At 42.3% G+C, this 14,370-nt stretch overlaps 1 protein-coding gene across 1 annotated transcript in view; it reads right to left on the bottom strand.

Moving 5' to 3' along the window:
- Positions 1-7,813, bottom strand: part of LOC308271035 (nesprin-2-like) — a gene marked incomplete at both ends in the record, with an annotated part of 71,182 nt that extends 63,369 nt beyond the window's left edge. The window contains one exon of the mRNA XM_080707163.1: positions 7,735-7,813. Coding sequence (XP_080563289.1) covers positions 7,735-7,813 — 79 coding nt within the window. The remainder of the gene's footprint in view (positions 1-7,734) is intronic.
- Positions 7,814-14,370: the final 6,557 nt, after the last annotated feature.

Raw genomic sequence — 14,370 nt, 5'->3', positions numbered from 1 at the left:
ATTTGCCACTTTTAAATGACTCTAAAAATATGTACGTAGCAAACTTAAGCTCTAATACATACTGGGAACAACAAATAGGGTTAGCTTTTACCAAAATTTTCCTGATTTAGAAAAACAAAATCATTCAGATAAATTATCATGCCCAATGTGGAAATCAGATGAGGAACGTCGTGTCTGAAAGACATGACATTTAGAAAGACCTCCAAATTTCAGAATATAAGTCGAACACTAAACCCATTGAATGCTTATAAATTAATATACATTAGCTTCTTAAGTTCCCATTTTCAAGGTGGTATTTTAAGTTTTGTATTTTTCCTGATACAATACTTCAAGCCTTGAATAATTATATACCCCCCCCAACACAGACGCATACACAAAAGCTCAGAGAATCTTGTATCTCTCATGGGGCTAATTAAAAAGGATTTTTATTTCTATAAGGAATGAATGAGATCTTTGTTAACCCACTTTAACAGGACTCTAAATGACCCTGGATTTATCTTGCCCTAGTTTTCAAAATGTAATTGGCCCAGAATAATGAAAGCTTATCTCCAAACTCCTGGCAAAAACAGAACCAAAGCCAAAACTGTATATACAACCTAAAAAAATTTTTTTCTGAAAAATATTGCATAGTTACAAACACCATAAGAGCTCTTACTTTATTTTTCATTTAAAATATTTTTAAGAGTATAAGGCTCATAATATGCCAATGTAAACAAGCTTCCACTAAATCACAATAAAAAATATACCAACTGCCACAATTATCAGGAACTTTCTGGAAGCTTCTGTGTTGTTATTGTACAGCACTGAGAGCCACTGACGACTCTAACTTGATGGTTTTCTCTGGGTGTAATGATCACCCGGCCAACCAAAACAGAACCCAGTGATGATCTGCGGTTACTCATAATAACTGTACAGTCAGAACTGGTTAGGAAAAATTATCTGCTTATGCATGCCTTTTTCTTACTGTTCACCATTTTCATCAAAATTTCACGCCAGAGATTTTGGTGTGAAAATCTCTGGTGTGCATTTTTTTTTTTGGTTATTTTTTGTTTGTTTGTTTGTTTGCAGTACTGGGGATGTTGACCTCTGAGCTACACCCCGTGTCCAATTTTTTATTCTTTTTTTTTTTTTTTGGTGGTACTGGGGTTCCTGGAAGCCCTTCTACCTCCAGGCTACACTCCCAGACCTATTTTACATTTTTATTTGGAAACAGGGTCTCCTAAGCCAGCGCGCGCGGCTGTCTTTGAACCTGCACAATCCTCCTGTCTCCGCCTCCCAAGCGCAGGGATTACAAGCGTGCGCCACCACGCCCGGCCAATTTTTTATTCTTTATTTTGAAACAGGGTCTCACTGAGTTGCGGAGGGCCTAAGTAGCTGAGGCTGTCCTTGATCATGAACCACGATCCTCCAGTCTCAGCCTCCCAAATGCTGGAATTACAAGCGTCCGCCACCATGCCTAGCTAGAAACCTTTTTACTAATCTTGTTTCTCTCTCTAAGAGGAAGGGAGGGAAAAAGAGATATCCAAAGGTAATAGAAGATTCCAGGATAAGCAGCAATGACATGGAGCTTCGTCAGAAGACGGCAATCCCCAGGGAAACAGATAATGACTAGACTTTGAGTTTTTTTCAGAAAGGAATACATAACTCACCTTGAAAATAATGTTACATGAATTAGGTGAGTATGTGTGCATGTGTAACTGGGAAATGATTTTACCTCTGAGCTACTCTCCCAAACCCATTTTATTTTTTACTTTGTGACAAGGTCTCCCTAAGTTGCTGAGGCCGGCCGAAAACCTGCAAGCCTCCTGTCTCAGCCTCCAAAGTACTGAGATGATGAGCATACATCACCACTTCTGGTTATGAATTAGATTTTTGGTCTTCACCTCCTTAAAACTGAAACATGAAAAGATAACCCAGACAACAATTCCAGCCACAGTCTACTGAATTTGTATCATGGAAATCAAAGTCAGGCACATGACTCTGTAAACAGTTAAGGACTTCACTACGTTTCCTACAGATAATTAGATCTGCACCCCAGGTCCTTCCCTGTGACGTCCACAGGCAAAAGCAAGCTCAGACTTCAGGCTTCTGGGAGGGGCGTGATCTATTTCCCTTGATACCCTTAACACCTAGCTCACTGCACACAGCTGGCCTCAGCACTCACTGAGTAACAGCATGAAATTAAACATCACATCTCATTATGATGCTTTCAACCTAGCCCATGGAATGGGGATTATTTTCTTCTGAGAGTATGCTTCTTTAATTGACATTGTATAAAAACACTGTATGCTCTGTCGTGTAACACGATGATTTAAAGTTTAAATCATGAAATGACTAAATCTAGCTTATGAACAAATGCTGTACCTTCTACGGTTCTCATTCTTTGTGGTGAGAACACATAATATCCATTCCCTTTACATTTTTCAAGTTCATGGGAGGCTGAGACAGGAGGATCACAGGTCTGCAGCCAACCTCTGCAACTCAGAGAGACTTATTTCTAAACAAAAAATAAAAAGGGCTGGGGGTGTTGCTCAGAAGTAGCATGCCCCTGAGTTCAATATACAGTACCAAAAAAAGGATCTATCAAAATTAACTATAGTTACCTTGCTATACAATAGATCTCTTACCGTTTATTCCTCCTACCTAATAATATCTTTAACATGAATAATTTTTAAGGTTACTAAAAATAAGAAATAAAGTGAAAGCCACCCTTCAGATGGGTACTCAGTAAATAATGAATACATTTAAATGGTGTAATAACCTAACTACAGAGACTCCCATTGCACTGCTGGGGCCTCTCAAGTAGGACACCCACCCAGAAGGCACGGGACGTTTTTAATCTTTAACAAAATGTCATCTAGATGATATCTGCACTAAATAAAACATGTGAGCATTGTTTGAAATGGCGCCATGGCTGGGCTGACACGCTCTACACGGGTCCAGGCGATGGCTAGCCGCTCACCAGCATCTCAGCAGCTTTGCATGAAAGGTAACTCCTCCCATGGCAGCAGAAGTAATGGGAAGCAGGTTCCTTCCCGAGCTCTGTGTCTAACTAGGGAGAACATTCTGGAGCTAGGTGCAGCTTCTCTAAGACATTGGCCTATGGTGAGTTTGAAAACAAAATGGTTTACCTCTGTTACATAAATTGATTCCATCCTCTAAGACCGATGCATTATATTTACCAGTTTAAAAAAAAAAGAAAGAAATCTAATATACATATATGTAGGAAAACTTACCTAACATTCCACATAAAATATCTCAAAGTGAGGGGCTAGGGGTGAAGCTAACTGGCAGAGCACATGCTTAGTACATGTGAGGACCTACATGCAACCCCCACCACTGCAAAACTTTTAAAAGAAGAAATATTTTCAAGATGAGTCTTCCTGGGCAGATAATTTCACTTATTACAGCCACATGCCTGCAATCTAAGGACTTGGGAAACTGAGACCAGAGGATTGCAGGTTTAAGGACAGCCTCAGCAACAGAGCCAGACTCTCAGCAACCTAGGAGACCATTTCAAAACAAAAAATAAAAAGGGCTAGGAGTGTAGTTCAGAGTTAGAATGTCCCTTGGTTCAATCCCTAGTACAAAAAAAAAAAAAAAAAATCCTCCACCCATGTGATGATATGGTGTGTTTGGGGTGAGAGGAGGGGATTCTGGGACCCAGCACCGTGTGCATGCCGGCAAGAACTTCACCACACTGCTATACTCCCAGCCCCTGCTTCGTGCTTCCAACCTTTCCAAACCATAGGACGTTCTCAAGAGTGTCTCTGTAAAATACAATCCATTTGAAGCACACTGACGTTAATAATATTTGCCATCCTTATTTGATACCATTAACAGGCATAGTAAAAGGAAACTAAATAAAACTAACGATGTGGAGACTATATGTATCCTTGCTTTATCCCAAGCAGCTCAGCTTCAAAATCTTGGAGCCTCTCTACCTTCCTATCCATATTCAATAGCTACAAAATCCTAGAGTCTCTGCCTTCATGGCTTTCATATTGTTCCGGACCCCAATGCTCACTGCCATAACCCAGTCTGAGCGAGCGAGCATTCCCCAACACCCAGACGTTTGCAAACGCTTCCTCCCTGGTTCCTCCAGCTCCACTTTCTCGCCTGTTTCCAGTCTTCCTCTGCTTCAAAGTCATTACTCCACTGAGGCACAGCTAGAACCTGCAACCACATCCCTGTGCCCCTTAATACCCAACGGCTGCACGCTGCCTGAAAGCAAACTGTCAATCTTTCTGGGTGTGACCCAGACTCCTGAAGGATCTCCTTTTCAGAAGTGCTTCTGAAAAAAATCCTATTTTGGTCTCCAATTATACTGAATGGCAAAGAAAATCCCTTCCAACTCTGAATTTCTGTGATACTTATCCAGCTTCACGAACCCTTGTTGCTTACTAGGGTTGAAACCCAGAGGCATTCTACCTCCAAGCTATACCCACAGCCCTATTTTTTATTCTTTATTTTGAAACAGGGTCTCACTGACTTGCAGAGGGCCTCGCTAAGTAGCTGAGGCTGTCCGCGAACCGTGATCCTCCTGCCTCAGCCTTCCAAATGCTGGGATTACAAGCGTGTGCCACCACGCCTGGCTTCTGATTCAGACATTTTAATTATTTTTCTCCAGTGCATTAATCGGAGTCAGAGTGTAGCCACAATGTTCTTTTCTTAGATGAACATTTTACTCAAGTAGAGTAGGCTTTATAACTTAATTAGACCATTCACTGTCTCTAAAGAAACTTCTGAAGCAAAATGGGGGGGGGGACTTTCTTATGAGCAGTGAACTTGAACCTCTCATATTACATAAAATCTCTTTTCTCAAATGACTCCAAAGATCAGTAAGCACTTGTGAACTATAAATCTGTTTACATAGTGAACAAAGCCAAATGCTTTTGTGGGGGGCACTGGAGTTTGAGTCCAGGGGCATCCTACCTTTGAGCTACCCCCAGCCCTAATTTTTTTATTTTAATTATGAAACAGGATCTCACTACATTAAGGAGTCTCACTAATTGCTGAGGCTGTCTTCAAACCTGCGATCCTCCTGTCTAACCACATCCACCTAGCCAAATGCTTTTAAAGTTACTACAATGGCCTCTGGTTAAGTACTACTTAATGGCACTAAAGGGCTATCATTTTTGGGGAGATGGGGAGAGCCCACAAATAGCTAATAATCCTATCATGAAACCAAAGTTGCCTTCAGAAATACATACAAACCCTTTCCTTCTTTTCTTCCTCTCTTCCTTCCTTTTTTTTTCTTTCTTTTTTTTTTCTTCTAGTACTGAGGATGGAACTTGGAGGAGCATTTTACACCCAGCCCTATTTGTTTTCATTCTTTATTTTGAAACGGGGTCTCACTGAGTTGCAAAGGGCCCCACAAAGCAGTAACTAAGGCTGTCCTTGAACCTTGATCCTTCTGTCTCAGCCTCCCAAATGCTGAGATTACAAGCGTGGGCCACCAAACCTGGCTCCTTCCTCATTTCTTTAATTCATTCTTTCCTTTCTTTCCTCCCCTTCAGTTTATGCTAAAAAAAAAAAAAAAAAAAAACCATGATTAATTCCCTAACTCTGAGAAATCTATTCATGTTACAGCTTCATGTTCATTCAATGGGCATGGCACTTTCTTTATATTATGGCTACCTCTCAATGCTCCTGGCTCGGATGAGCAGATGTTGCCCAGCATGAACAGGACATTACGGTACCAGCTTTCCACTTCTACCCCACCCCTCTAGAGCAATGCAGCCAATGCAGGATCCCTTAAATACATCACAAAGTAAATCACTCAAGCTGGCTAGTTTGTGGATCTCACATTTATTTCCCTGGCTAAATCACCCATACTAGTTTCCTACCAGTGTATAACCTCATTATGATGTGAAACATGCTATACAAAGCCAGTCATGTTCAATAATTTGCTAATTATTTTAAGCAACTTTTGAACCTGAGATCATCTGTGCTGGTTGAAGGCATCCATCCATATTCCAGATATAAAAGTCTACTCCAAATAGAATAGCATAGGGCTGAAACTTAATAGACTCAGAGAAAGCTGTCAGGGAACCTCCCTCCTGTAGGCTGTTCTTTGATAGCAGACATTCCTGGCCAAAGCCTACATGCTCGCTAGCCGCATGGCTCTGGGAAGCATTTCATTGTTTCTGAGCCCCCAACTCCTCTGTTCCTCACAGAGGCGAGGATCTGCCTTACAACACAGTTGTGAGAATCGAAGGAGCTAAGACACCCAAAGGTGCTGGTCACTTGGCCCTATAGCCAAGTCAAGGAGCTTTTCTGCAGTGGGGAAGAAAGTGTGATAATTATAATGCTACATGTGCTCAAATAGATAGGAGGGGAGAGAGAACAGGGGGCCCAAAGGGCAGAACACAGAGCTCACGGAGGAGGCTGTGGCTGGCTGACTTGGGGTGAGTGAGGGATGGGGAGCTGGAGTTTTGGTGCTAGAGGAGGAGCCAGGGAGCTCCCAGGAGCAATCTAACAAAAACACCCAGGTTGGGGGACAGCCCCTTAGGGAAATGTGGGGCTGGAGCAGGAAATACGGAGGTGGAGTACGAGATGAAGGCAGAGGGGAGGGTGGGCACTGGATCAGAAAGAAACCTGTGAGCCTCCCCAAGAAGCCCAGACTTTAGTCTACATGCGATGGGAAGCCACTGATGAGAAATGTCGGGGGGGGGGGGGGAAGCAGTGAAAACCAGACTTCCGGTTTAGAATTTTTTCCTGTATCTACTCTAGCAGGGTACTCCTGGTCAAAGATTTTGAAACGGGATTTTTTTTTTTTTTACTGTAAATATATAAAAAAAAGAAATGCCATTTTTTGAGAGAGTCCCTGTGCAGAAGGACCCTTTGCCACATTCATCTTCCACATAGCTGCAACGGCACCGAGGTTACAAATGAGGAAATTGGGGTGTGAAGAGATGGAGTCTCTAACTGAATTCAAAGAACTATTAAGATTTACTTTTTTCTTATAGCCAAACTTCACAGAAAAACAAGACTGATTTTTTTCATCTAAATGAAAATCTGAAGGAAACTATGACTATATTACTCAAATATATACATGTGTGTGCACAGCCTCAACTACTTAGTGAGACTGCAACCTAGCGAGACCCTGTTTCAAAATAAACAATAAAAACAGGGCTAGGAGTATAGCTCGGAGGTAGAATTCTCCTGGGTTCTATCTCCAGTAACACACACACACACACACACACACACACACACACACACACACACACACACAGAATGTAATGTGTATGCCTATAATCTCAGTACTTGGGAAGCTGAGACAGGAGGGTCACAAGTTCAAATTCAGCCTCAGCTACTTAATGAGGCTCTCAACAACCTAGTGAGACCCTGTTTCAAATAAGAAATGAAATCAGGCTGAGGGTATAGCTTGGAGGTATAATGCTTCTGGGTTTAATCCCTAGTACAAAAAAAAAAAAAGTCTATGCAAAAAGATACACATTAAACACAAACAACCAAACAAACTGTGGTTAACCAATTTTACTGCCAATAAAATACAGGCATTCAGAATAAGAAATCAGAGATACTAAATTCCCAGAGAGCTGAGATAAAATGAAGAGATATAAGTACTACAGTCTAAAAAGTTCCTACGGCTAGAAAAATCCAGATATATTTTTAAAAGTATAAGAAAGACAGAAACCAACAGGATTTGTCAATGAATAAGGTAAGTTTTCCATGGGGCCTGCGTGTTTTTCCCCACCCAATCTTCATTACCTTGCAGTGAAATGTGGAGATCGTCGATGCCCAAGGAAGCCTGTTCATCTTCCGGGGGAAGCACAGGACCAGATGCCATTCTTCGACTCGATGGAGATTATATCATGTCCATCTCAGGTGCAGAAGTGAACTGCAAGTGAACAGGGATAAATGTTCATTAGAACTCTGCAGCTGGAGAAGTCCAGTGAATACTTACTACTGCATTCACTGCCAGAAAAGAGCTGCAGCAAAACCACCCTCAAAATGAAGTATGACTTTCTGGTGAGTGCTTCCTTAGTTCGTGAAGAACAAAGTAACAACGCCTTCTTGAATCATAATCAAGATTTTGCCCTGTGACCTATTCGTGCTCTTTGGAGATATTGGCAGGACTCCACAAGAACTAGCACTGTGCATTCCATACTGGCTGTGAAAAGAAGCTTTACACACTTGAGTTCTCTAACCTGTCCAGAGGAAGTAAAGTGGATACAAAGTACTACCCTAGGCCTTAGTGCGCAGGTTGGTAGCCTTCAACCTGCAAGGAACTGCTTGAAAATTTTTTATCTAACTTAGTTTCTTTTTTGCTGCAGAAATGTTGCCATTTGCTGGAAACAATGAGAGCTGAGGCCGAATAGCTTGCAAAGTGAAACTAAAAGGAACATCCGGAAACAGAGGATTCTGATGAGCTATCTAGTCTCACTTTCCCAAGGACTTCGATGTCCACCTGCTCATTTCTCCCCGTGGGCCCCACCCTGAATTTCTTTTATGTTTTTGTGGTGCTGAGCTTGAAGTCAGGGCCCTGTGTGTGCTAAGAAGGGTCCCATCACTGAACTCCACACACCCCCTGCATCCTCACTGAGTCTAAAGATTGCTTCGTGTGTGTATGAGTGTGTGTATCTCTGTGTGTGTGTGTTAGAGGGGGACACTATTGATTTCTAGAGGCTGAGAGCAGTGACTTCTCTCATAATCAAGTAACAGAATAACCACCACCAAACATAAAGTGTTGGGATGTGGTTCAGTGGTAGAGCACGTGCCTAGCAACGCCAAACGCTGGGTTTGATACACACAATAGGTAAATAAATAAATAAGATGTAGGTATGGCTTTAGGATCAAGCATAAAGTACAAGAAGTTAATTTTAATGTGTGTGTATGTGGGTGTGTGGGTATTAGGGCCTGGGGTGTAGCTCAGTGGTATGGCACCTGCCCAGCATGTTAGAGGCCCTGGGTTCAATCTCCAGCTCTGCCCGCCAAAAGTTTTAAAAGTGTGTTGAATATATATTAATGCATTTTAAAATCCCTTTAAAGTGGTACTGAGGATGGAACCCAGGAGCATTCTACCTCTGAGCTATACACCCAGCCCCAGATTTTTTTTTTTTTTTTTTTTTTTTTTTTTTAGTGGTACTGGGGATAGAACCCAGGGGCCTTCTACCTCCGGGCTACACTCCCAGACCTATTTTATATTTTTATTTGGAAACAGGGTCTCTTAAGCCAGCGCGGCTATTCTTTATTTTTAAACAGGGTCTCACTGAGTTGCAAAGAGCCTCACTAAGTAGCTGAGACTGTCCGCAAACCGCATTCTCCTGTCTCGGCCTTTCGAATACTGGGATTACAAGCGTACGCCTCCACTCCCGGCTCCCTTACTTTACTATTTACTAGAAATGTTTCATAATAAGATGCTGAAGGGAAAACTTAAAAAATAAGTCTGAGACCAACAACTAGATATAATCAATCATATTAAACAGACTACTTAAAATAAAAAGTATAAAAATCATTAAGTAGTTCAAAAATCTTTCCATCCTTTCTTCCCAATGTTTATTATCTAAACTCCTCCTTTTATTATCTCTCTCATAAGTTACTGTTGTCAACCTGCCAAATAAAGTTTATTAATACTGCATGTGTTTGTCCTCTGAATTAGGATGAGTCAGAAGCAGCCTAAGGTAACAGAGTTACCCTAATCAAAAGGAAAGGCTATTTGTGATTTCACCAGGGCCTTGGCGGCCTGATGACAGAGAAGGACACATGTGTCCTTAGCCTTTGGGCATAGTAAGGACCTCCACGACCCTTCCCCACACCCACAGGGCTCTCAAACCCAAAGTGGAGACAGTGCACTACTTCATTTTGACAGGAGAAAGACAGAATTCAAGAACGATTTCCTAAGGGCACCCAGTCTCCCATGCCCTGGGGTTCCCACCAGTACCACAAGAAAGAAAGAAAGAAAGAAAGAAAGAAAGAAAGAAAGAAAGAAAGAAAGAAAGAAAGAAAGAAAGAAAGGGAAAAGAGAGAGAGAGTAAAACCAGACAGAAACAGCAGCACATGCCTGTAATCCTATTACTTAGGAGGCTAGTTCAAGGCCAGCCTCAATAACTTAGCAAGGTTCTGTTTTGGGTTTTTTTTTATATTTTTGGTGGTACTGGGGGTGGGACCCAGAGGCTTTCTACCTTCGGGCTACACTCCTAGACCTATTTTATATTTAATTTGGAAACAGGGTCTCACTAAATGCTGAGAGCCTCACTAAGTACCTGAGGCTGGCTTCGAACCTGCACAATCCTCCTGTCTCAGCCTCCCAAACTCTGGGATTACAAGCATGCACCACCACGCCCGGCTCCAAGGTTCTGGTTTTTTTGTTTGTTTGTTTTTTGGGTTTTTTTGGTGGTACTGGGGGTGGAACCCAGAGGCTTCCTACCTCCAGGCTATACTCCCAGACCTATTTTATATTTTATTTGGAAACAGGGTCTCACTAAGTTGCTGAAAGCCTCACTAAGTAGCTGAGGCTGGCTTCGATCCTGCGTGATCCTCCTGTCTCAGCCTCCCAAGCGCGGGGATTACAAGCGTGCGCCACCACGCCCGGCCAAGGTTCTGTTTTAAAAGTAAGAAAAGTAAATTAAAAAGGTATGGGGGTATATCTTGGGGGTAAAACATCCCTAGGTTTAATCCCCAGTATCATCAAAAAAAGAAAAATGAATAAAAATTAAAATTTGAAGACTGCATCACATGATAGTATTACTGGGCTAATTGTTTACCAAAACATGTTACATAGGTGATAAGGATTTGGTTGAAGATAATTTTTATGACACACTCCATCTAATCATATTTGGTGAGAAACTTTCAATTGACATCTCCAAAGAGAAATTTGCTTGTTAAATAGGGCCTATGAAAAACTATATCAGGGGTGCATGTGTGTGTGGACATGTGCACGCGTATAATATTGGGGGTTGAACCTAGGGGCATTCTACCTCTGAGCTACACCTCTAGCTTTAATTAATATATATATATATTGGGGGGGGGGTACTGGGGTTACTGGAAACCCTTCTACCTCCGGGCTACACTCCCAGACCTATTTTTATACTTTTTTATTTGAAAACAGGGTCTCAAGCCAGCGCACACAGCTGGCTTCGAACCTGCGCCATCCTCCTGTCTCCACCTCCCAAGCGCGGGGATTACAAGCGTGCGCCACCACGCCGGCCCTAGTTCATATATTTAATTTTGAAACAGAGCTTTGCTAGGTTGATGAGTCTCACCACTTGCTGAGGTTGCCCTTGAACTTGAGCCCCTCCGGTCTCAGCCTCCCAGATCCCGGGATTACAGGTGTGTGCCAGCATACCCAGCTGAGGGGAAAAAATGTTGAGAGGCTCCTAGCATTGAGAAGCAAGATGGAGAGAAAAGGAAAGGAGAAAAGAATGAGGGCTTGGCTGCGGTGCGGGGTCTCCATCAACCAAATTCCCTAGGACTGGGCCACCACCCTGCCCTCGCTCCCTGGGCATGAGGCTGCCTCCTCAGGCGGGATGCTTCACTGCTTTCCTTGTTCTTTTCCCAGAAAAGTTATCATAATATGGCCAAGTGTTGTGATGCACACAAGTAATCCCAATACTTTGAAGGCTGAGACCAGAGGATCACAGGTTCAAGGCCAGCCTCAACAACTCAGAGAGAGCCTGTTTCAAAATTAAAAAAAAAAAAAGGACTGGGGTGAAATGCCCCTGTGTTCAATGCACAGAACCCCGTCCCCAAAAAGTTACCATGATTATGTAACAAATCCAGGATTCAGAATGAAAATAAATGAGGCGATTTCTTTTTTAATTTGTAGGGGGAAAGGTGGTTTACTAGGAACTGAACCCAGGGCATTCTACCTCTGAGCTACACCATACTTTTTTTTTTTTTTTTTTTTTTCCTTGGTGGTACTGGGGTTCCTGGAAGCCCTTCTACCTCCCGGCTACACTCCCAGACCTTTTTTTTTTTTTTTTTTTTTTTTTTTGAAACAGGGTCTCCTAAGCTGGCGCGGCTGGCTTCGAACCTATGTGATCCTCCTGTCTCCACCTCCCAAGCGCAGGGATTACAAGCGTGCGCCACCACGCCCGGCTCTACTTTTTTTTTTAAACAAGGTTTCGCTAAATTACTGAGGTTGGCCTCAAACCTTGCAATCCTGTCTCAGCCTCCCAAGAACAAGGATTACAGGCATTAGGCAATTCTTAAAAGTATATAATGACTCTTCTTCAGAAACATAACAGAAGGCTGGATAAAGAATACAGGGGCATTAAAGCTTCGAAGAGCAAATGGAATAATGTGAAACTGTTTTTAAAATTCATGTAAATTACTCTACACATTTATAAGTGGCATAAGCAATTGGGAAATGATGGTGGTTTTCTTAGGCAACTTATCTTAACATGCCTGTGGTATCACCAAAACCTCAAAATACTAGCAAATTTCCCTTTTAAAAAGAAATCTTGGCATTTACTTTGGATTATGATGATTAGAATGTTTTCAATTAAAAAAAATGAAACCTGAATAGAGACAATTTCCAATAAGTGGGATTATGGAAGCATTTTCTTTTTGCTTATGTGCATTTTTAAAATTTCAAATGATAAACACAGCAGTTCAGGGTCAGTTTCTTTAAACCATATGCTGTAGAACCTGTATATCTCCATAATTAGAAAGGCAACAGAAGTATTAGTAAAGTTCTGAGTTTGTTAAACATTTCTAGAGAAAAACTCCCAAAAGCCTTTTTGGTAACTCCATGGGTCTTTCATTTTCTCAGTAAGAGAGAGTTTGCTAGCCATCTCCAACAGTCTAACAAGGGGAAGGTCACGGTGTCAACAGAAAGAGGTTCTACCTTTAAAGAAGTCTTCTAAGGGTCGATCAGAAGCAGTGCAGCTCAGTGTATAAGTGCATTCACATAGGTTATGCTTTTCACAAGATTCCCTGGGGCCTTCCTTGTCCATTTTTTGGGGGCTCGTTTTATTTATGGTCCTTCTAGGAATTCTGAAGATCTCCCCCTTTTGTCAGGTTAGAAGGCTACTGGTTACTATTCTTTGACAGTTTGTTTGTTTGTTTTGTTTTTGGTGGTACCAGGGGTGGAACCCAGGGGCTTTTCTACCTCCAGGCTCCACTCCCAGACCTATTTTATACTTATTTGGAAACAGGGTCTCACTAAGTTGCTGAGAGCCTCAGTAAGTAGCTGAGGCTGGCTTCGAACCTGTGCGATCCTCCTGTCTCAGCCTCCCAAGTGCGGGGATTACAAGCGAGAGCCACCACGCCCAGTTCAACTGACAGTTCTTAACTTTGATTTGCTCACAGCTCACAGTAGAAATATGGTGAAATGTTGGCAGGAAGTTTCTTCATCTTTTCTCTCTCTCTCTCTTTTTTTTTTTTTTTTTTTTTTTTTTTTTTTTTTTGCAGTCCTGGGGATGGAAGTACCCCATGAACATTCTACCTCTAAGCTATACCCCCAGCCTTATTTTGTATTCTTTATTTTGAAACAAGGTCTCACTAAGTTGCAGAGGGCCTCACTAAGTAGCTGAGGCTGCCCTTGAACCTGTGATCCTCCTGTCTCAGTCTCCCAAGTACTGGGGTTACAAGCATGTGCCACCACACCGGACTTCACTAACTTTTCTTAATTATTATTTATCCTGTTGCAGCCATTTGATCAGAACCAAGAGGTACAAATTCCCAAACCAGGTGACTTTCAAGGTCCATGGTAAATCTCCCCCCAGGCACTTTATTCTTGTAATGGCCACCACAAAAGGCCGGAACAAACAATCCCATTAATCCACTATCCTATGGGGAGAGGGGCATGTTGCAATTCAGGACATAAGGCTAGGACCTGCGATCTCACTAGGAAGCAGTGACACTCGCTGGCCACTGACCCCCCCACTGATGCCAAGAGAATCTCCAGAGGGAAGGTAGCCATCTCCCATATAGCCTCCCATGGCCTTGACCAAGTCCTTGGTGCTCTGAACTACAGCAAGCCCTGCTGGAGAATAAAAATGATACTTTTTTTTATAAAGGAGTCCTTGAAATCCAATGAAAACACACTTGAGCAGGGCATGGTGGCTCACACTTGTAATCCCAGTATTTAGGAAGCTGAGACAGGAGGATCACAGTTTGCAGACAGCCTCAGCTACTTAGGCCCTTTGAGACCCTGTTTCAAAATAAAGAATTTTTAAAAAGGGCTAGGGGTATAGCTCAGAGGTAGAATGTCCCTGGGATCCATCCCCAGTACCACAAAAAAAAAGAAAAGCACTTGAAACTAAAACTGACAAAATCAACTAATATTCATTCAATGCTTATTATAGGAGATATAGTAAAGAGTATATAGAGCCGGGCATGGTGCCACATGCCCGGCATTTGGGAGGCTGAGACAGGAAGATCGCGGTTCATGGATAGCCT

Source organism: Muscardinus avellanarius (genome assembly GCF_963383645.1).
Source record: "Muscardinus avellanarius genome assembly, chromosome: 12".
Classification (NCBI taxonomy): domain Eukaryota; kingdom Metazoa; phylum Chordata; class Mammalia; order Rodentia; family Gliridae; genus Muscardinus; species Muscardinus avellanarius.
This window is presented reverse-complemented; position numbering and strand designations above follow the sequence as displayed.